At 53.8% G+C, this 22,386-nt stretch overlaps 1 protein-coding gene across 1 annotated transcript in view; it reads right to left on the reverse strand.

Moving 5' to 3' along the window:
- Window positions 1-3,883: 3,883 nt before the first annotated feature.
- The window catches only part of VAPB (VAMP associated protein B and C), a gene marked incomplete at both ends in the record, with an annotated part of 46,944 nt that continues 28,441 nt past the window's right edge, over window positions 3,884-22,386 (reverse strand). The window contains 4 exons of the mRNA XM_080716757.1: window positions 3,884-4,042; window positions 6,384-6,560; window positions 8,172-8,252; window positions 11,463-11,566. Of these exons, the coding sequence (XP_080572883.1) occupies window positions 3,884-4,042; window positions 6,384-6,560; window positions 8,172-8,252; window positions 11,463-11,566 (521 nt within the window). The remainder of the gene's footprint in view (window positions 4,043-6,383; window positions 6,561-8,171; window positions 8,253-11,462; window positions 11,567-22,386) is intronic.

A 22,386-nucleotide genomic window follows, 5' to 3' on the forward strand; every position in this document is an offset into this window, starting at 1 on the left:
ATGCTGCACTTCCAAAAGCAGAGGCCGAATTCTCTTTGCTTTAGCTGGAAATAGCTAGATTGGGTGTGGAGGCAGCCACAGAAAAGCCGCGGGTGGACCAGGGGCTGAGTACCAAGTTCCTACACTCAGGCCCTCCGGTGACTCTGGAGCTGAACCGGCTGGCACGTAGGCTTTTGTAGGGACTGACTTGGGTCTAAAGCAAAGGTCCCCACAATTTGCCCAATATAACCTCCTTTTCCTCGTCTGCAGACAGCTGCTACCAGGACTAGTTAGCTCAACAAGTGGCCTCACTGGAGGACCTCTGCACGGACGGTGGTGTTGGACGTGGCCAGTGTCTCCAAAAGGTTCCTACGGTGGGAGCAGCTCTGTCTGAGGAGAGAAAAGGCCTCTCGAAATCCCAGTAGGCCGCGGTACCCTGAGGGAGCCGACTTCTCACGGGGACACGTGGTCTCGGCGCTGCCCTTCATGTTCCCGAAGAGTGATGACTGGCCGCATCGGATATGTGTCCTGGGACCGCACCCATCCATCTGCACTGTGCAGGCGACTTTCTAGATACAACTCCATTTCTGCCCATCTTTGAAAGCAGTCATTCTCAGCAACAGTAAACATGGCTCCCGACGTAATAAAGGTAAGTTCTCTGAGAGGGGCCTTTTGATTAACTCCTAAGTTTTCCGGTTCCTCTCCTTTCCCAAGGGCTCAGCAGGGGTGCCACTGCCGGCAGAGGGAGCACTGGCCTGGACCAGGGAGACGGTGCAGGAGGGGAACACTAGTCGGGTGTACAGGGTGACTTGAGAGCCCAAGGCCCATACACAGCTCTTGGTGTTTTTTTCTTTTAAACCAAGGATTTTCACAAACCCTAACCAGAGATTTGTACACGGGCCAGTTCTTTTGGGAAGGAGCAGGGAATAACAAATGGCACTGTATTTTGGCATGGATTCTGAGTTTGCAAATACAAAGCTTTCTGTGCAAATAAAATATAGGCATGGTCTGAACACTGTCAAGCTACTTATATACGACACATAAGCCATGCACGCACACGCGCGCGCGCGCACACACCCGTGCGCACACACACAGGTCGTTTTCAAATTAACTTGAAGGGCTATTCAGCTCCAAGCCTGCCTGCGTTCGCTTCTATCTGACTCGACACAGCCTCCAAGCGAGGCACTGGGGCCTTTCGATAGCGATTCTGTTCCTGGGATTTGTTTGGAAGCATTCAGGTTTTCATGGATCACTGGAGGCTCTTCATCTCCCGCTTTTCTGTGTTATATAGGTATGAGCCGTCTCTCTGGGCATAAACTGTCCACTGGTAAAAATCAATTTTGATTTTATCAGTATTTATTACTGCTAGTGCCAGCAGTTTAAAAGACTAGAGAGGAAAACATATGCAAACTAGGAGGGGGAAAACCTAAAGCCAGGTCTGCACACCCGCAAGTAACACAGCCCGCTGTCCTTAGAGGGATCTGTATTGTGCCGAGAGCTTAAAATATCAATTTAAAAGTTCAATCGATAAAAACTTACTGGGCCTTGCTATTGCGGCCATCTCCCCCGGGAGCCCTGTGCTGGGTTTCTGAAGCCGGGGCATCCCGTGGAGGCTGCTCGGGGAGGCTGGCCCAGGACGCTTCCTTCCGACCTCAACCTCGCCCGCCCCCAGTAATCCGACTCTTCCCCTCTCTGGGCGGCACAAGATGGCAGCCACCTCCCCTGCCTTGCTCTCGGCTTTCATTCTTTACTCATCGCAGAAAGGCTCCAATGCACACGCCCTGGCACGTCTTCTCGAGCTCAGGGCTTCTGAACAGTCCCTGAACCCAAGTGCCCCACACAACCTCCAGTCCTGCCTTTCACTGACCAGGATGACCAGGAGCCATCCACCACTACATCCGCTTCCCTCCTGTGGGATCTCCTTCTTCCAGGTGATCAAAAAGCCCAAAAGCTCATGAGTGTTCAGCAAGCCCTAACCTCAGTAAGGGAGAGGCTTGGGAGAAGAGGACGGGGTATCTGGGTGCAGTGGTGTAGACCCATAATCCCTGTACTTGGGAGGCTGAGACAAGAGGATCACAGGTTCGAGACCAGCCTTGGCAACTTAGAGAAAATCTCAGCAACCTAACGAGACCTCCTCTTAAGACCATGAGGGACTGGAAGCTACAGAAAGATTAATTTGCTGCCGCACCTCCAGCTAGCAAACCTTAGTCCACTTGCAGAAAATTAAGTGGCGGAAGGCACGTGACTCTCAGCTCCGTCCTCTACTCCCGAGGCCCGCGGGGCTGTGTGGAGAAGATCGCAGGGACGATCTGTATGGGCAGCCCCCCACAGAGCTCCCCACGGGCTAAGCAAGAGTGTTCGGCAAGGACCAGTCTGCTCGACATTTCCTGGGAGAGCCGTCCCAGGAAGCGGCAGAGCAAGCTTCTTTCCAGAGGACCGAGTCACCCCTCAGAGCGGCCGACCCCCGGCTGGCCAGGCTCAGGCCCAGCGCCCACCTCTGGCTCTGGCGCGGCTCTGGGCCAGAGGCAGGCTCCTTCTGACCGAGGCGAGCACAGGGAAAGCAAGGGCAAGGGGTGCGGAGACGTCAGCGGCTTCCTATGAACCCTCCCAGCTGAAGCCAGCTACACACACACACACACACACACACACACACACACACACACACGAGTGTGTGTGTGTGTGTGTGTGTGCGCGCGCGCGCGTGCAGGCGCTTCCTTAAGCCATTAAACATGCATTTCTCAATGAACTCATTTTAAAATCAACGTTCCGATGGCAAAATAATAAGAGAACAATCCCCATACAGCAAATGTGACAAAGTGACAAAAGAACTCCTAATTTGGGGGCTTTATTGTAATGTTTTTCTTTTTAAGATGCTACAGAGTCAAACAGAATTGGATTGGTTTGTTACGGCAAAAAATTAATTCACAGTCAAATCTCCATTACCACTAGATGGATTAGTGGAGGCGCCTCCTCCTAGCCTCGCCTGCCGCCGCCGCCTCATTCATCTTGGCTCCAAGCTGGGCCCCTCGGGAGGTCAGGCCAGGCCCGGCCTGTGTGCTGGGAAGACTGAGTGATGGCCCAGGGGTGGCAGAGAACAATCTAGAAGACTGGCTGGTCCTCACATCCACTCGGGCAATGCAGAGCTGGCTGTCACTACTAACAATTCCCTCCCACGACGCTGTCACCGACACAGCAGAGGCTTTCTGGCAGGGGTCCTGACATGCAAGCCACCCTCCCGGGCCCAGAGCTTCCCCGCGTGGCGTCAGCCTCCCCCACTGGTCACAGGCACAGGTGGCTCAGGCCACAGCATTAGCTGCAGTCCTGCAACAGAAGACCATCGGGATGAAATACATTAAATAAGTTAGATATGCATTACACACCTCCGACCCAAGGCGCTCAGTTTGGTCCCTTCAGAGAACAGCGCCAACTTTGATTTCCACGGTGCTGGCCGGTCACCACGCACCTCCCGCTGCCGCCACCGCAGGGCGCTTGGGCTTCTGCTGTCTGCCCTCAGTCCCAAGGAGCCGAGCTTCAGACACAGCTGAAGACGCGCAGAAGCAGCGGGTGGGGCGCGGGCCGCTCCCAGCGCCGGCTCCAGCCCAGGGCCAGCGCCCGGCCAGGAGTCCGGTTTTAGGAGAAGTCACGCAGCGAGCATAAGGGGCCTGCCGAGGGTTAAAAGGATAGTCACCACTCACCACTGGAGATGTTCTCCCCCAATCACTTACTATACATTTTAACTTTCTAAAAGATTGTTATACTATGTTACATTTGTGGGTGCATTTGTGTGCATGTGCGTGGAGGGTAATTTAAAGGCAAGACCTGTGAGATGTCATCATACATGAATTTCTTTTTACACATAGTCATGATAAACTTAAACCCCATGACACGGGGGCCCAGGCGGCCTCTACAAGGCGATCTTGCCGATGATGACGCCAACGATGAAGAAGAGCACGGCCAGGGCCAGCAGCCGGGTGCTGAGGCCCTCCTCCTTCCCAGGCGCGGCCAGGGCCGCCACGGGGCTGTTGCTCTGCGCCGGCTTCCTCATGCGAAGCCCATCTTCCTCCTGTGGGAGCAAACATACATTTCAAGATAGTCCCAGGACACGGTACCTGGAGCCTGCTAAGAAGAGGCAAGGCTCTTCTCTCACGCCTTCTACTGGGTGCTGCTGGCCACCTGGCACCACAAACCTATGCGCGTGTGCCGGGGTCCCCACAATTCAGAGGAGAAAGCTCTTCAGAAGGCCAGTCTGGCCTTGGCGCCCGCCCCACCCCCTCCGCCACACGTCCAAGCGCACGTCCTCCCTCCTGCCCAGGCACACAGACCCCTTGTCCAGCCCTTGGGGACATGTCCAGGCACAAGGGCACGAGCCAGAGGCTCCAAAGAGGGCAGGACCTCCCCTGCAGCAGGTGCACTCGGTGTCCCGTGGACGCTGGGTCCAGGGGTGCTTGGCGCGCTGCACCACCCGGCCTGCCTGCCTCAACCCCAGGGCCTCCGTGTGCTGCACGGATTCCATGGATGCAGCGACGCCCTGCCTGCACTGAGGGCGCCGCGCACACTACCCGCGGGGCGTCCCTGCAGCCATCCGGGCCCATCCCGACAGGCAGCACTAGGCCTCTCTTCTTCTCAGGTGCCTCTCGCCAAGCCCGTCCCCACACCAGCGCGCTGTTCTCTCCCTCACTGCACGTGGCTCCTGGAGACAGCACCGAGCCGCTCTGCAGGATGCGGACCGCGCGGCCATCGCCGGCCCTGCCTGGTCTCCTCCTGTGGCCAGCCCCTCCGGGGTGAGGGCGCTTACGTCTGAATTCACAGCGCCGGCCCATAATAGATTCTCATGAAATTTGTTGGCCAAATGAAAGAATGAACCAACATAAAACAAGAAATCAGTGCTTGGCAGGATAAAAAATCTACTAACATCAAGATTGGTCTGATAATATTTTAGAGCTATTCTGCTCATGGGGCATGGACAACATGACTGCACGGTGATAAATGGCCGGATTGTTCGATTAACTTTAAAAAAAAATGGGCACAGCAAAATACAGCATTTATTTTATTGAGTTTATATAGAAGCTATTTCTACCTATTTATCACTTTAAATGGTGCAGAACTCTATTTCTGAGAAGAAATACACTCAAAGAGAAGCTTTAGGCATATCTCAGATTTTTAGCCAAAAAGTAAAGTTCCAGCTTCATAATTTACTCTCTTACTAAAAGAAGGCGCTGAAGGAGGCAAGTCAAGACTACTGGGGTCGGGGAGGCAGCCAGTCCTGTACCCGCCAGAGGCTCCGTCCAGCTCAGTGCCGGGCAGCCGATGGGGAGGAGAAGCTGGCGGAGGCAGTGCGCCTGGGAGGGCCAAGCCAGGAGACAGGCAGGCTTCAGCATTTAAGCACAATACATGATCTTCTATTCAGATGTTCAAAATATTCTCTTTAAGTCCAAAACAAACAGGCTCACGTTTTGTTTTTGTTTTTATTTTTTGGTACTGGGGGTGGAACCCAGAGGCTTCCTACCTCCGGGCTCTACTCCCAGACCTATTTTATATTCTATTTGGAAACAGGGACTCACTAAGTTGCTGAGTCTGGCTTTGAACCTGTGCGATCCTCCTGTCTCAGTCTCCCAAGCACAGGGATTACAAGCGTGCGCCACCATGCCCAGGCTCACGTTTTAAAGCTGCATGGGGCCATAGCAGTGTGCTGCAAACGCAGCCCCAAGTGTCCGCGGCTAGTGTGGACGAGAGCTGTGTCAAGAGCTGTAAACAAGGGTCATTCCTACAACACCGAAGGTTCAAACCAACCCCGCACCCGTGCAACCTGCCTGCCAGCACCCTGCACCCATGCAACCCTCCCACCAGCACCCTGCACCCATGCAACCCGCCCGCCAGCACCCAGGCGGGCGCTCCCCCACACCCATGCAACCCGCCCGCCAACACCCTGCACGATGCTCCCCCGCACCCACGCAACCCACCCTCCAGCACCCAGGCGGGCGCTCCCCCACACCCATGCAACCCGCCTGCCAGCACCCTGCATGGCACCCCAACTCTCCACTGGCAGCCCCACCACACTCAGGGTGATGCGCCACCACTGCCCAGACCCAGCTAGTCTTCAAAAATCAGAACTAACATCCACGGTAACAGGGAGAATGGGTCGGCGTCCGTCTCAGACTCCACCGAGGGAAGGAGGGGAGGGAGGAGGCAGAGTGGATCTGAAGACACATGCTCAAAGCAATCCTGCTACTTTTCAGTTCACACTAATGGAGAGGCTTTGCTTTTTTTTTTTTTTTTAAGACAAGAGTTTAAAGAGCTTTGGATTTCTATCCAAGAACGGTCGTTTTTAATTTGGGGATTCAAAGGCCCTTCTGAGAAGAGCTAAGCAAGTCTGGGCCACTCCCCGGCCTGCTCGGCCTGCGCACCTTGAACTGTCTGCTCTCCTCCCGCAGCCGCTGCACTTCGCCCCGCAGCCTCTTACACTCTTCCATCACCTTCTGAACCTCAGTGTCGTCCAAGGAAGAAGTCAAGGATTTGGACGCAGATGGCGTTTCCGTCTTTGATGCAGTTGTGGATATAATTTTATTTATTTCTACCTCATGCTGTTCAGAAGTAAATGAAAGCCCAAGTGTCACCAACCATGTAAGAGGATTTTTATGCACAACAGTTAGTTCTCAGCAAACATCACACACGCAGTCGTGTTTCATCCACACTGTCAAATGTCACACTTATTTTAAAATGGATCATTTTACCTAGTATCTCAATAATCGAAAGCAACCAGGCCCTAGAAATTATAAATAAGGGCAAATAATGAAGTTGGGCTGCAGTTAATATTTCAAAGAAACGGAAAAAGGGCTGTGCATATTCCACTATCAAATTCCTGCCATGCAAAAATTAGCATACTATAATTGTGCAAGCTCAGGAATTATCAGCCACAAATTATTGTCACTGCCGCCGCTGTGTGCACAACCCTGGACTAGCGGCGGGGGCAGGTGGCCAGGGAGAACTCTACGGGTAGTCATGGGGAGCCGGCCCAGGCCAGCCCGAGGCCACCGGACGCCCCGCTTCCTGCCCAGGCTGCCGGGGCCCACTGAGGCTCACTGGCGCTGAGATGGCCGGCCAGCCGGCACTGAGGGGCACCTGGGCATCACTGCCTGCTTCATTTACTCCCGAAAGAGAGGGAGCCCAGGGAGGGAAGGCCCCAAGCTACCGGGTCAACCCATCACCACAGCGCTTCCAAAATGACTTTCCCACGACAGAATGTACAGTGGGAAGAGGGAAAATGAGAACTAACAGGTTAACAACAGAGTCAACCGTAGGGCAGAGGAGACCGCGCTCAGTTTCATATGAACCAATGACATGCCGGGCTGGTGATGGTCTGTTTACAGAGCACTTGGAAGCACTCCACTCCCAACTCCAGCCACCAAGGGCCAGGGCAGGTTCAGATGCAAGCTTTAAAATCCTTGTGCTTTAAAAACAATTGTAGTTTCTGACTAGGTCAAGTGGAGGTCCCAACCAGCATTTCAGGTCAGCCTCCTCTCCCCGTCACCCTGAAGGCCGGGACAGGTGCCCACCTCACACCAAGAGAAAGCATGCTGACAGCCAGAGGAGGGTGCCCCTATGGGGGGAGAGGGCTCAGTGGGGCGGGCTGCCCCAGGCACGTTCTACAGCGTTTGAGATTGTTCGGGGTTGTCCTAACTGGGGCACAACTGGTGTCTAGCGGGTGGAGCCCAGGGATGCTGCTTGACAACCAGGAGGGCGCAGAGTGGCCAGTGTCCTGGTGCTGAGAAGCCCTCCACGGGCTGGCTCTGACTGCGGCAGTGTGGGCTGGAACAGCAGAGGCAGGCCAGCGGGTGCTCTGCCCAGCACACCCAGGGGCTCCCTGCAGGCCCCGCAAGGCGAGGCCAGGCCAAGCCAGGCCTTTCCCTCGGGTCGCTAAGCCACAGAAGCCCTTCGGGATTTATGATATCTCAACAGCCAGCAGGTTGCACTTTTTGAGGGGAAAATTTGTTTCAATTAGTTGTCTTTCTGCACGACTTTCAAAGGCTGATTTCATAAAGGCCCACTTATTTGTTGACTTCAGCTTATTTTTTCTTCATACATTAGAGGAAGGAAAATAATTTGCCAACTTAAATCTTGGTTTTGCAGGAGATGGTATGCAAATAAGTATCAGCTTGCAACATTCAATTATCACTAACCATAAACATACTTACGGGCTTGTCATCTTCTGCTGGCAATTCAAACACACATCTAAGTTTGGAATCCATAAGGTCTTCCGGTTTTGCCTCCTTCCACTGAAACAATTTACATTTAATAATCAGGATATTATAAAGCTGCTGGAAGAATAATTTTCCTCCTATAACTGACAATTTCAGAACAATACTCTTAGTGAGAAAGCCCTGATGTACATCGACTAAAGGACTGTTAAGTCTGCTGAGACGTCAATATTTTTAACACGACAGGATTAAATGCGCTCGCTTTTCCTTTTTTATTACCTTTCACAAGCCCTGACGTCCCACTGCCCGACTCCCCACCACCCACGTCCCTCGCGTTGTTCATCTGTGGGGTGCACGGGCACCAGGTGGGCCACAGAACAGAGCGTTTTCTGCATCATGTCTGGGAGACCAGAGGCTACTGGTCTCCTTAAGAAAGTGAAATCTATGGGCACAAGCTCCTCAGGAGCCTCAGCCTATGCCACGCGGGAGTGGCTTCCGAACCACCTTGCCAAGCACCAACGCTCGAGGGCCGCACCATGCCTCCAGTCTGTCCTGACAGCACCTTCCCAGCGGACCCGCATCCTGGGTGATACCATCCACACCCCTCAGAAGCGGAGGATCCAGGGTGTTCTGACAGCTACACACCCGCCCAGCGGAAAGACTAAAGTAGAGAGAGGAGGTGCCGGCACCTCCCCTGCCAGCAGGAGGCAGCTCGAGCAGCAAGGTACAAAGACCCCAAGCAGGACACAGTCTCTCCATCTGCCGGGGCTGCCATAGAATTACGCAGGTCCGTTCAGAAAAGAGCAAGCCATCGCGCCAATGGCGCTGGGGGCTGCTGCGAGGGGAGTCGCAGGCCGCGAGTGAGACCGCAGGCAACACTATGCGACCGGCCTCTGTGCACACGCGGGATGGGTGCTTGCACGTGTGCTAAAGAACACTAGCGACGGGCCAGGCGTGGTGGCACACCTTGTGATCCCCGCGCTTGGGAGGCGGAGACAGGAGGATCGCACAGGTTCAAAGCCAGCCTAGCTGGCTTAAGAGACCCTGTTTCCAAATAAAAATGTAAAAATAGGTCTGTGAGTGTAGCCCGGAGGTAGAAGGGCTTCCAGGAACCCCAGTACCACAAAAAAAAAAAAAAAAAAAAAAGAGCACTAGCGGGCCTGATACACCAGAGCTGCCCAGCGACAGGTGGCCAGTGAGCAGGCCACTCACGTGGCTTCAGAGCATCAGAGGGCTCGGAACCACAGGCTGTCCTGACGCCGGGCAGAAGTAGTGCCCTTTGAGCCAGGTGATGGAGGGGCTTCGTCGATGGAGGGCAACGCTGTGTGAGCCTTCCATGCCATGACCTATGGATATCCTTGCCCAGAAAACCTGGCCTGAGGGAATAACCAGGCGAATCCAGAAACCTGTATGTCAACTGACCTGGACTCTAAAAACTTAGTCATGAAGAGCTCAGAGGATGGAGTGCACCTGCAGGCTGTCTCCGGGCTGGGGGGTGCTCCTGGGAGATGGCAGTGCTGCTGCGAGGCTCAGCCCAGGGCCCTGCGAGGGCTGCCCCGATCCGCCTCTGCACCCTGCATGCACACCAGCAGTACAGCAGGAAAGGATGCCCTCGCAAGGTGCAGGAGAGGGCAGCCCAGGCAGGGCGAGCGGCCATGCTGCTCTACTGTATCCAAAGAACAGCTCCAGACAGAGACAAAGCACCGCCCATCAACAGTGGGCCAGGTGTCCTATCAGAGAACAGCAAGCCATCTTCACCTTTAGCTTGGTTCACTGTGCATTTCCAAAATTTTCTATAATGCATCTCTATATAAAACCATTATAAAAATAATCCAACTAGGAAGCTGAATGACGCCCAGCGGTGTATGTGGGCCATCCTGCACTAGGCTCAGGTGAACAAGTGCCGGACACTGGTCGGACATGACAGCTGGCACACGGAATCCTCGCTCGTCTCAGCTGGGTTTAGTCCCATCATGCAGGTCACCAAAACTTGGAGTTACCGAAACTGACTGGAGGTCAAGTTAAAGCAGATTGCAGCTTCAAAACCAAGATGGCCTGGCTTCCTTCTTCACCGCAGTGTGGAGCACACCCTGCACTCTTGGACACCCCACAGCTGAGCCTGGCAGGTATCTCCGTGACCACACACATTAATGTTCCAGAAAGTAAGAGGAACGAGTGGCTGTTCCATGACCGTTCTTAGGAAAAGAAGGCAGCCCTCTGTCACTGAGCTCTCGCAAGCCCCAAACACAGACTTGCCCCTCATTTCCTGCCCCCGTAAACATACACCAAGAGGTCAGCGATGCTTTCCCAAAGCTGGAGGAAAGGCTGAGAGGCGGCGCTGAAGGAGACGAGTTCTGCACGGAGCAGCTCCGAGGCCAGAGCTTGGACAAGGAGGCGAGGGAGCAGAGGCAGCCGGGGGCTCGGATGCTGGGTTGCTCAGCCGGCAGGCAGGCTGGGGCGGCAGGAGGCCATCCTGCTGCCCTGAGGCCGAGGAGCCACCCACTGCTCGTGGCTGCAAACTGTCGGTTTACACAGCACGAGAATGCGTGTGGATTCACTCAAATGTATAAAAAGCACACTTTGGGAAGAAATTCCACTATAACCTTTCTTTCTAGAAATATCAATATATGACTGCTTATTTAACTTATAAAAACAAGTTGCCTTAATTTTACCAAAATAAACATGTATGTATGCAGGAGAAAAAAAGTGGAAGGGGTCTAGGGCTAAGACACAAAGAATCAGGCTTGATTAAAACTAAGCTCCACAGCACAGCTCTTGCCTGGCATGCACAAGGCCCTGGGTCCAAAGCCAGCGTCACCGAACACAAGAGCAAAGTTCCAAAGACGCACGCTCGCTGGAGCCAGGCCACAAGAGGAAAGGAAGGAGCGAAGGGAGGGCGGGCGGTGGGTGGCGGGTTATGCGGGAAGGAGCATTAGTCCTCAAGAGACGCCCACCTCCGGGCTTGGGGAGGGGGCAAAACAACACTCCCCAGTGCCATGCCTTCCCTGTGGGGCAGGAGAGAAGGGCAGGGGCAGCCCCCCAAGATACACTCTGTCAAACACACCAAGCTTTAAAGTCAGAACAGTATTCTAAAAAGCCACATAAAGTGTTAAAATTACTCATCAGTCTTAGGAATGCCATAAAGGTGGTCAAGTACAAACCTCTTTGAGAGCATCATTCCCCCGTAAACTATTTTGACACATTTTGAAAGGCATGCACCCACAATTCTGTACCTAATTGGTTTCCATAATTATTACTGAAAGAAAATAAGAGGCGTTCAGTACTTACTACTGCCTCCATATCAGAAGTGTCAGCTGGAGCAAACAGAGACTGGACCATGAACTTGTGCTTACTTTTCTCATTGGGATCATAATCGAAAGGCTGTAACATCACTGAGAAAGAAAATATTTCATTAGGAGGGTCAGAGCTTGGTTACAGGCGCCATTTGTCATGCTCGCGCCTGTGCTGCGATGGAAGGCGCTTTCCCAGCCTTCTCATCCGAGCTGAGACTCCCAGGGCGAAGGAGACAGAAGAGACGCCACATCTCCATTTTGCTAAGGTCCAGGAGGCCAGGACTCGCCCAAGGTCAAAGGGCAGGAGGTGGCAGAGCTGGGAGCGGGGCTTGGGCCTGGGTCTCCTGATCCTACCATAGTCTCTGCTGCCGGCCTCGCAGCGCAGGGAACCTGGGTAGGCCCCAGGGGCCTGCGTCGCTCAAGGAGACACAGCCAAGCAATCTCTTCAGGAACGCAAAGAGAACTGCTTTAGCTCCTCTCCATGCCATTTCCCACACAGCCAGTCAAGGTAATGCTTGACACAAGACTTTGCCAACAGAACGCCAGAGAATTCTCAAAGCAGACATTCACACAGCAGGGCAAGACAGCAGCAGCCCGCCCAGCCCACGGGCCCAGAGGAGCCTCATCACTGGGCGCTGCGGGGGCGCCCACAGGCACACTCCAGGGTCGCGGCACCGCCGGCAGCCCCTTTCGGCCTGCTTTTAGGGAGGACTAGGGCCTACCCTGTAAGTGAGGTCTGCTTTAAAATATGTCACTTGCTAAGCCATGCATCTAATTAAGTTCACTGGAACCTAACTTCATGTGCAAGGAAACCTACTGTGGCCTTCCAAGAGCCACAACGAATGCCGGTTTCCATGTGTCAGGTCTGTCTCATCTCCCTCAATCCCTGAGGCAGGTCCTAGGGCAAAGGACAAGGCAAGTGCTACTTTGACGCCTCTGGAGCACAGAGGTTAGCTACTTGCGCGGCACCACACCAAGGAGAAGCACAAACGTAAACCAAGGCAGTGTTTGGAGAGCGCAGGCTCCTACAGCGGCCTATTGCAGTCGGCGCTTGGTCCTGTCCTTCCCACGCACAGCACTTCTGCCATCTCTCCACTGAGTACCCACTGGTGCTCTCCTGCTCTGGAACCCCATCTTGGGCTTCCAAGTTCACAATCAGCCACCCTTGAACAGACAGGGCAGGGATCTTTAGCCCAGTCTACACATCCTCAAGAGAAGCGGCTTGCTCACAGCCACAGGTTAGGAAGCAATACTCCTGGAGCAGGAGGCCAAGACCTTGGCTCTAAGTGCAAGCCAGCACCCCTTCCACTCCCTAGTCACCCCAACACCATCCGGGTTTCCATCACGTGCTCGGGCCCCACGGCAGAGCAACAGAATTATGTGTGCAGAGAACAGAAATACCAACTTCTCTCACCAACCATGGGACAGAGAAAGCCCATGATGTCGTGCTCAGGCATCAGCCCCAAAGACATGACGCACTAATGACCCGGCAGCTCTGCCACCACAGCACCTGTCTGTGTGCTGAGTTCAGGGCCTTGCTGAGACCTCTCCAGCCCAGCATTCAGCAAATGTTTGATGAAAGCAAACCTTTTGTCAACTGAGGGCTTACAAACCCACGACACCGAGTCTAGATACCTTGAAGATGGCTAAAATGAAACTGTTCCGCCCACACACCCAGTCCAAAGAGCGTCCCACCAGCAGAGAAAGCCAAAGGTCGCTGGGGAGTACCAGGCCACCCTGGAGTCTTATCTTTGCAAGTCTAGTAGAGGCAGAGCTGTCCTGGAGAAAAGGCCTTACGGGCACCTTGGCATCTTCACCTGTCTTCAGTGGCATCGCTGAGCCGGAGAGACTTCCCTCCAGATAGACTGAGAAGCCCACAATGCACCTGAGTGCGGCTCAGCTCGAGGACCAGGGCCAGAACAGCAGCTTCCTCCGAAAGCTAAATCCCAGGCATGCTTCTCCACCCCAGGACGCCACAAGGAGAGACATGCTCTACCCGCAGCAGACCTGTGTCTCCACATACACGCACTGTGAGCTGTGACTGGGGCACTCGCAACACTCACTCTTAGGAGTAAAGGGGTCAGCTCTGTGACCCTCGGGCTGCACTCCGCTGCTTCCACCTGGGGAGGAGTCACGCCAGGCTTCCAGGCTTGGGCACACCCTTGGCAGGCTGCAGGTGTGCCCCACAGGCAAGGCCCTCCCCACCCCCTCAGCCCCGTGCCTTCACCACATCCAAGAGGGACTGAGACAAAGACAAAGGCCCACCCTCGCGGCAACCCGCCAAGAAAGCCCACTTTTACAGAGAAAGACACAGGCTCGGGAGACCATGCGACTCATCTCAGGGGGTCCACAACCCACACACTGAACCAAAGAGCCGGGCTCGGACCGGGTCCTCAGGCAAACCCGACTCCAACCCGCAGTTCTCAAAGCGTGATCTGCAGGCCCAGAGGGCCCTCCCAGCCCCTCAGGTGAAGCAGGAACTCAAAACTAGTTCTGACAACACCAAGGAGTTACATGCCCCTTTACCATGCTGACATTCAGACCAAGGGTGCCATGCAGCAGTGGCCCCAGCACAGAGCAGGACCACAGGCACCTGCCGGTCATGGCCAGCACGCCATGCACCCCCGCCTCACCCCTGCGAAAGCCAAGGCCAGTTCCACTTAAGAATATTTTTGGCAAAACAAAAAAGGTGTTAATTTTACTAACTGCCATCTTTGTAACCCTTTTATACACACCCTGACCCCCAGCACTGGGGACAGAACCCAGGGTCTCCTGGTGAATGGAAACCTTTCAACTGGAAATGACATCCTTGCTGTGGGGCATAAACTTGGGGTGGAGCTTTTGGCCACCCACAGCTCCCTGGTGCTGGGGGGCTCTCCAGCTTGCTGGGTGAGACTGAGGCCGGTGCCACCAGGCAGTGAGCACCTCAACACCATGTCCCCTGCCCCGGCCCTAGCCCACCTCATGAGGTCTGGACGTCTCAGCCACTGTCCTCTCGTGCCAAGCTCAACTGGCCAGCCCCTGCTAGGTGAGACTTTATGAGGACACGACAGAATAAATGTTCCTGATCGTTTGTTCTTTCAGCCCCATACATGCAAATCGTGACAAAATTATGTACTTTTTTCCATGACAGGCCATAAAAAGAGCTTCCCATTAACTTAATTTATTTCACTTGAATACCAGAGACACTGATGATAAAACCCTCTTAAATGAACCATCTATCCTACTTTTAAAATGTATCTGCTGAAACTACATTAAAAAAAAAAAAAAGAAGCCTGTTACCAGGAGACGGCCTGGGGGCTGGTCACTGCTCACTCACATTAAGGCTCTGGGATACAAAGTCCGCTGTTACAGACTGCCAAGTGAGAGCCTGTGAAGAATGGGTCTTCGGGGTCATAAACATCAGATCATGATCAGACTTTCTTCAAAAGAGAAGAAATAATCAGCCAGGCATGGTGGCACACGCTTGTAATCTCAGCATTCGGGAGGCTGAGATAGGAGGATCATGGTTCGAGGACAGCTTCAGCTATTTCATGAGGCTCTTTACAACTCAGTGAGACCCTGTTTCAAAATAATAAAAAATAGGGCTGGGGGTGTAGCTTGGAGGTAGAAGGGCCCTGGGTTCCATCCTCAGTACCGCAAAAAAAAAAAAAAAAATAATAATAATAATAATAAAAAATTAAGGGAAGAAATGAGAATATATGCTACTTAAACACACACTCGCTTGGAGAAATGAGGAAAGGATCAAACGCGGTGCGGAAGTTGCTTCTGGAGCCTGCGAGGCTCCGTGCCTCCGTCTGCACCGTGACAGCAGTGCAGCAGAGAAATCAAGGTCTGGATACGCGTTTTCATCTTGGAGTCTCATCAAAGAAATGCCTCACTCCACCTTCACACCGGCCGTTGGCCAGCCCAGCACTGGGCCCCCAGGCCTCTCCCCACCAGGCACTGACCCCCCCCCCCGCCTCTCCCCACCAGGCACTGGCCCCAGGCCTCTCCCCATCAGGCACTGAGCCCCAGGCCTCTCCCCATCAGGCACTGAACCCCAGGCCTCTCCCCACCAGGCACTGAACCCCCCAGGCCTCTCCCCACCAGGCACTGGCCCCAGGCCTCTCCCCACCAGGCACTGAGCCCCAGGCCTCTCCCCATCAGGCACTGAACCCCAGGCCTCTCCCTACCAGGCACTGAACCCCCCCCTCCTCTCCCCACCAGGCACTGAGCCCCCAGGCCTCTCCCCACCAGGCACTGAACCCCCCCCCCGGCCTCTCCCCACCAGGCACTGACCCCCCCCACCGCCTCTCCCCACCAGGCACTGGCCCCAGGCCTCTCCCCACCAGGCACTGAGCCCCAGGCCTCTCCCCACCAGGCACTGGCCCCAGGCCTCTCCCCACCAGGCACTGAGCCCCCCAGGCCTCTCCCCACCAGGCACTGAGCCCCAGGCCTCTCCCCACCAGGCACTGAACCCCCCCTCCTCTCCCCACCAGGCACTGAAACCCCCCCCCCGGCCTCTCCCCACCAGGCACTGAACCCCCCCCCCGCCTCTCCCCACCAGGCACTGGGCCCCCAGGCCTCTCCCCACCAGGCTCTGAACCCCCCCCCCGCCTCTCCCCACCAGGCACTGAAACCCCCCCCCCGCCTCTCCCCACCAGGCACTGGGCCCCCAGGCCTCTCCCCACCAGGCTCTGAACCCCCCCCCGCCTCTCCCCACCAGGCACTGAACCCCCCCCCCGCCTCTCCCCACCAGGCACTGAACCCCCCCCCGCCTCTCCCCACCAGGCACTGGGCCCCCAGGCCTCTCCCCACCAGGCACTGGGCCCCCAGGCCTCTCCCCACCAGGCACTGAACCCCAGGCCTCGCCCACCAGGCACTGGGCCCCCAGGCCTCGCCCCACCAGGCACTGGGCCCCCAGGCCTCTCCCCACCAGGCACTGAACCCCAGGCCTCGCCCACCAGGCACTGGGCCCCCAGGCCTCGCCCCACCAGGCACTGGGCCCCCAGGCCTCTCCCCACCAGGCACTGAACCCCAGGCCTCGCCCACCAGGCACTGGGCCCCCAGGCCTCGCCCCACCAGGGCACCCCCCACCTCCCCAGCCTCTTTCCCATCCAAATCCCTCAGCAGGACCCCAACTTCAGAAACGCAGTCACCCCAACACCTACCCACACAGTAATACCTCAGAACAGAGCCTTCAACCCTCAGGTCAGAGACGGCTTTCCAAGCAGAAGGCCATCAGTTCAGCTCCTCACCACCTGGCAACTGCCAACGCAGACCTCCTTGGGTTCAAACAGCACATCCCTGCCCAGTGGCCTCCCGCTGTCCCCAGTCCCCCGCGTCAAGGCGGCACTCTCACACACTGAGGCGGACGCTCTCCACCCTCCCCACAACCCTCTGCCCACTCCACTACCAGATCCTGCAAAGGTATGCCTAAATTCCCAGGGCCTGGCTAGCAGACAGCAGCTAGGCACCACCTCCCACTCCTCAGTCGGCAGGCCCGGGTGGCTTCCCAGGCCAGCTGCCGCTGTGGCAGAGGGCATGCCTGTGCACCGCACCGCCCAAAGCCCAGCCCCAGCGGCAAAGGCCCGCTCCCTAGTTCTTGCTTGGGTACCTTGTTTCCCAGGAGACACTGGGCACAGGCCCGGGCCCCTTCCTGCAGGTCTGCTGTTTCTGGCCAGTTGATTGGGCCTGGATGCTTTGAGTTCACGCTCAAGGCCAACGCACGCGCTTTCCACTGGTTGGCAGGTTTTCGCCTTTTCCCCTTCCCACATTCAAAGAACTCCTGCATCGTGCTCCCCCTGGAAATCTCCTGGGGCAGGCCAAAGAGAGGAACTACCCTGACCTCGCCCGGCCAGCTCTCTGCGCCACCTCCCCCCATGCCCACACATCCATCCTCGGTCCCTGGCTCCCCTCACCCACTGGCTTTCTTTCACACTGCCTGCACATCAAAGCCTCTTCTCTACCAAACTGTGTTCATGGTGTCAAAATGAAGTCACTGCTCCTCTTTTTTGAAACTAATCAAAGACAAACATAAATGCCAACCAGAGCTCCTGCCCAGCTGAAGAGATCAAGGCTTCCACTGCGAGGTGACGTGCCTAGCCCAGAGCAAAGAAGCTTGGCATTTTATTTAGACTGTGAACCTTTATCACAGGCAAATTTATTATTCCTTTTAGGATTCTCAAAGTGTTGAAATAGTGACTCTCTTGCTGTGCCCCTGCCTATTTAGGGACCCATGGATAGAACTACAAGTTGGCAGTAAATGATTAACTGTACCCACTTATAAATAAGTTCGCACTGGGTTGCCTTGTGTTCTCTATAGGGTTTCCTACTTCATGTAGCTCATCTTAGAGAACAAGTTCTTCACAGTCTGATTAATTCATCTGTGCAGAAACTAGCACAGATCCCCTAACCCTTTCTTCAGGATCAAGAAAGATGATACTATATACACTGGCCAAACAACAAGGCGCATGCACTCCTTTTTATAAATACCTTCCTTAATATAAATCTTTTCAACGTGCTTTTCCATGTCCTCTAACTTAACAAGGGAATATGACAGCCTCTTTCCAGTGACTCTCGTGTTGTGACCAGGCACTTTACTGTACACTGTCTTAGTAAGACTGACGAGTTAGGTCGCTTGGGACTGACCAGGAGTGCCACAGAGAACAGTGTGCCGAGGCTGAGGCAACTCCAGACCCAGGGAGCTGAATCCTCCCTTCACCTGCTCCCCGGGGCTCTGGGACAGTCCTTCACTGCCTGCTATGCACCACCTGAACTGCCCTTTCAACACAACGGCCTCTCACGGCCTTTCCCTTCCTTCTGTGATGAGCTGGCAAAGGTAACAGGGGTGTAGTGGGTCTCTAATGGCAAGCAGGACAAAAGCCTCGAGGGCACAATGTGCACAAGCATGAGAGGAACGCCCTTCTCAGCTGCTCTGCAAATCAGCTGAACCTGTGCCTGGCCACACTGGAGTTGAAGGTTCCTCCAGCCAAGCAAGGTGATCATTCCGGAAGCTAAAGGTCCTGCATGCTAATGAGGTGGTCACACCAGGAGCTGAAGTTATCCAGCTTGCAAATGAGGTGGTCCCACCATAGGTTAAGATACTCAGCCTAATGCCGGAGCTGAAGATACCCAGCTTGCATATGAGGTGCTCACACCGGAAGCTGAGGATACCCAGCCTAAAGAGGTGGTCACACCAGGAGCTGAGGTTCCTCCAGCAAAATGACATGATCCCACCAGAGCTGAGGATACTCAGCCTAATGAGGTAGTCACACTAGCAGCTGAAGATACCCAGCCTAATGAGTGGTCAAACTGGGTGCTGAAGATATCCAGCTAATGAGGTGATCACACTGAGACCTGATGGTTCCTCCAGCCATATGAGGTATTCAAACCAAGAGCTGAAATATTCAACTCACAAATGAGGTGATCACACCAGTAGCTGAAGACATCAAGCCTCTGAGGTGGCCACACCGGGAGCTGAGGAATACCCAGCCTGATGAGGTAGTCACATCAGGAGCTGAAGATACCCAACTTAATGATATGGTCACATGAGAGCTGAAGATGCTCATCGTAATGAGGTGGCCACATCGGGAGCTGAGGAACACCCAGGCTAATGAGGTGACCACTCTGGGAGCTAATAACATGGTCACACACAGAGTTAAAGGTTCCTCTGGCCAAAGTGGTCACACTGAGAGCTAAAGATACCCAGTCAAACAGGGTGATCACACTGGGAGCATAAGGTTCCTCCAGCCACATCCTCTTTATTATCATCTTTGCAAAGACAACAGATTTACTGTGGCCAATTCATTAAGAACAAAAGGTAGAATTCTTCTTAAGCTACCTAGCTGTTACAGTAAACATTTAACATCTTCAAAATCACAATTAATCTGCATTTGTTGTTAATTTTTTTTTCTCTCTCAGCTAGAATCTAATCTAATCTGGAGAAAAAGAGTAAAGACATCTTTTAGGTATAAATGGAAGTTGTTCTTATCTGAGAGTAATAAGCTTGGCTCCTGAAAACCATTTATAAAAAGGTTGTGCTTATCAGAGACTTCCAAAGCAAACACTCAAGTAAAGAAGAATGCTGCTGTTAGGAGGCCCAACCTCCCGCTCTCCCCTTTGTCTGCAGGCAGGCTCCCACACTCTCACTCTGGCACTAATCACCTGAGAGCAGTGGCCCACACCCACAGCAGGCTGCTCCAGGGGCTGGACAATGACATTAAACTGAGTCAGCAGAATCTGAAAAAGACTGCTTATCAATTGCAGTGCTACCCAATCATAGTAATTGACAAATGATTCCATCCAACCAGAGTTGCTGATAGTCATTCTCTGTCCTCAGGATTTTATTCAAAGAACTTTATGCTTTGAATGGGACTGAGAAGAGTGCTGAAAGGGGCCCATGTCAGGAATTAATACTGCTCCTTAATTCTCGGGATGCTAATTTAAAATACAGATTCTGACACTGCGAACTTGTCTTTAACACACTTTCTATTTCCAGTGTACACTTAGTAAGGTATATCTGTACCTAAATATTGGTATCTTTAACGACTCTTAGCGACACACCCTACACACACACACACACACACACACACACACACACACCCTACACACACACACACACACCCTACACACACACACACACACACACACACACACACACACTCTCTCTCTCTCTCTCTCTTTGCATTTCTAATTTGCTTGGAACACAGGCAACCAATGTGCATAATTGAACTGCAAATGAAAGTGTGCTTGCTACTTTAGTGAAATTAGAATTCAGTGAAGGTTATAAAAATATTAAACTTAATATCATATTACAGGAAGCATAAGTATTTTTGATGGGCCCATAATTTTACCACTTCACCTGCTGTATCCGCTGGCAAACCTGGTTTGGAATATTAATGGAAAACTCCCTCATTATTAAACTGCAGTATTAAAAAAAAATTCACAACCATTAAGAGCTTACCACAGAGGCATTTCCAGAAATTATCTACCTTAAAAAATATTTCACCTCCATACAGTTAAGAAAATAGACTTAATTTTGTAAAGCTAGGACAAGTGGTAAGACCCCCCACTGCTTCAAAAATTATTAATTTAAAAAGCTTTATTTTCTTTACATCTGAAACCTCAGGGGGAAATCCAATCTCCTCTCCTGCAATCTCCATTTAAGTGTGCCTATTTTGCTGAGGTCCAGATCTGAATAATCCGAACCCAGCTCTAGCGGATGGTGTACACTGAGGAATAAGGACTCAAACCGGGCATTCTGGTCAAGCACTGCAAGCAGAGAGCCCCGCACCCTCCCCTGTGAGCTGCCTTGACGGCAGGCAGGCCCGGGCTACTGTCGCATGAGGGGAGAGCAGAGAAGGCCCGGCCACAGCAGCCCTCCCAGGACCACTGCGCCTCTTTGGGAAAGTCCAACGTTACATTCTCCTGACACAGAAAGCTTAGGTTCTGCATCTGTCCAACTGTCATCTTACCATCCAGGTTTATAAAAGAGAGATTTTTTTTCCCCCTACAGACCCAATAAGTAAGTGATTTACCATGTCCTGAAGAAAAATCGCAAGACAGGTCATGAGCCTGAACTTTTGCAGCATAGTGCTGGGTGTCCTGAGTGTCAGGCTAATCTGAGAGGGGAGAGGAGCTTCACAGCCTGTGGCCACGAGATGCCAGGCTCTGCCAGCCGCAGCCCAGACCCGAGGCCAGCGGCCAGGCGGCACCACCTCCCTGGGGCCATCGTCACATCTTCCCCTCCTCCTTCCCCTTTGTCCTCTGAGATTCTTCTTCTTCTTCTCCTTTTCCTTCTTCTTTTTTTTTGGGGGGGGGGGGCACTAGGGGTGGAACCCTGAGGCTTCCTACCTCCGGGCTATGCTCCCAGACCAATTTTATACTTTATTTGGAAACAGGGTCTCACTAAGTTGCTGAGAGCCTCACTAAGTAGCTGAGGCTGGCTTCGAACCTGTGTGATCCTCCTGTCTCAGCCTCCCAAGCGCGGGGATGACAAGCGTGCGTCACCCGCCCGGCTCTATCTGAAAATTTTATGAGTGCTTTCACTACAAAACAAATGTATATTAGTAAGAAAGAACTAAATAGAAATTTATCCTAAAAATTAGGAAAGGCCCCTAAATTAATAAAATGTATGTGATTAACTTCTTAAAAAGCAATTCAAATATTATACAATCCATCTTCAACAAAAACTATCCAGTCTTGCTAAAGCTTGTGGGAACATATGGCCACCCCCTCAGGCACCACACTTTGGTGAAGACAGCATCTCAGATACTCCGCGAGGTGGCTAGCCTCCCCAGGAGAGCCTGCGGAAGTTCAGGGGTCCGCCGCAGCGCAGGCCTCTGGCTAAAGAGCAGAGCAGAGCTTCCTGCTCACGTGTCCTGACCTCAAACCCAGTGACCTTTGGGCAGAGTGTGTAGAGCCAGCGTGGCCAGGTGTGCGCCTGGGGAGAGGGGAGGCTGGCCTCTGGACGAGCTTCCCTGCCTGTCCGCTACAGCCTTTCTCCTGCAGAGGCTCCCTCGCCCTCGGGAGCCTGGACCCTCTGACACGTCACTGTCCTCGCAGACCCAGACAAGGTGTGCCTGTGCAGTGAGAGGCCCGGCACAGAAGGCTGCAGCCCATGAGGCCCGCCTTCCCAGGCCATGAAGCTGGAGAGGCGAGGACACAACTGCACGCAAATACAACTTGTCTCGTGTAGGTCAGGGAAGGCCGCAGATGCTCCCTCATCCAACTGCTTCCCCCAGTGCGTACCACTGCAGATTCACCTGTGAGCACGGCAGCGCTGGGAGGCAGGCGCTCTGGACCAGGAGCCAGGCCGCGTGGCTCAACACCAGCCCGTGACCCGGGGTGACCCCATGCGTGCAGCCCGTGACCCGGGGTGACCCCATGCGTGCCCTGCCCCTTACTGTCTTCCCGTGATAGGAAAGTCACAACCA

The sequence above is a fragment of the Muscardinus avellanarius genome (assembly GCF_963383645.1).
Source record: "Muscardinus avellanarius genome assembly, chromosome: 19".
Taxonomy (NCBI): domain Eukaryota; kingdom Metazoa; phylum Chordata; class Mammalia; order Rodentia; family Gliridae; genus Muscardinus; species Muscardinus avellanarius.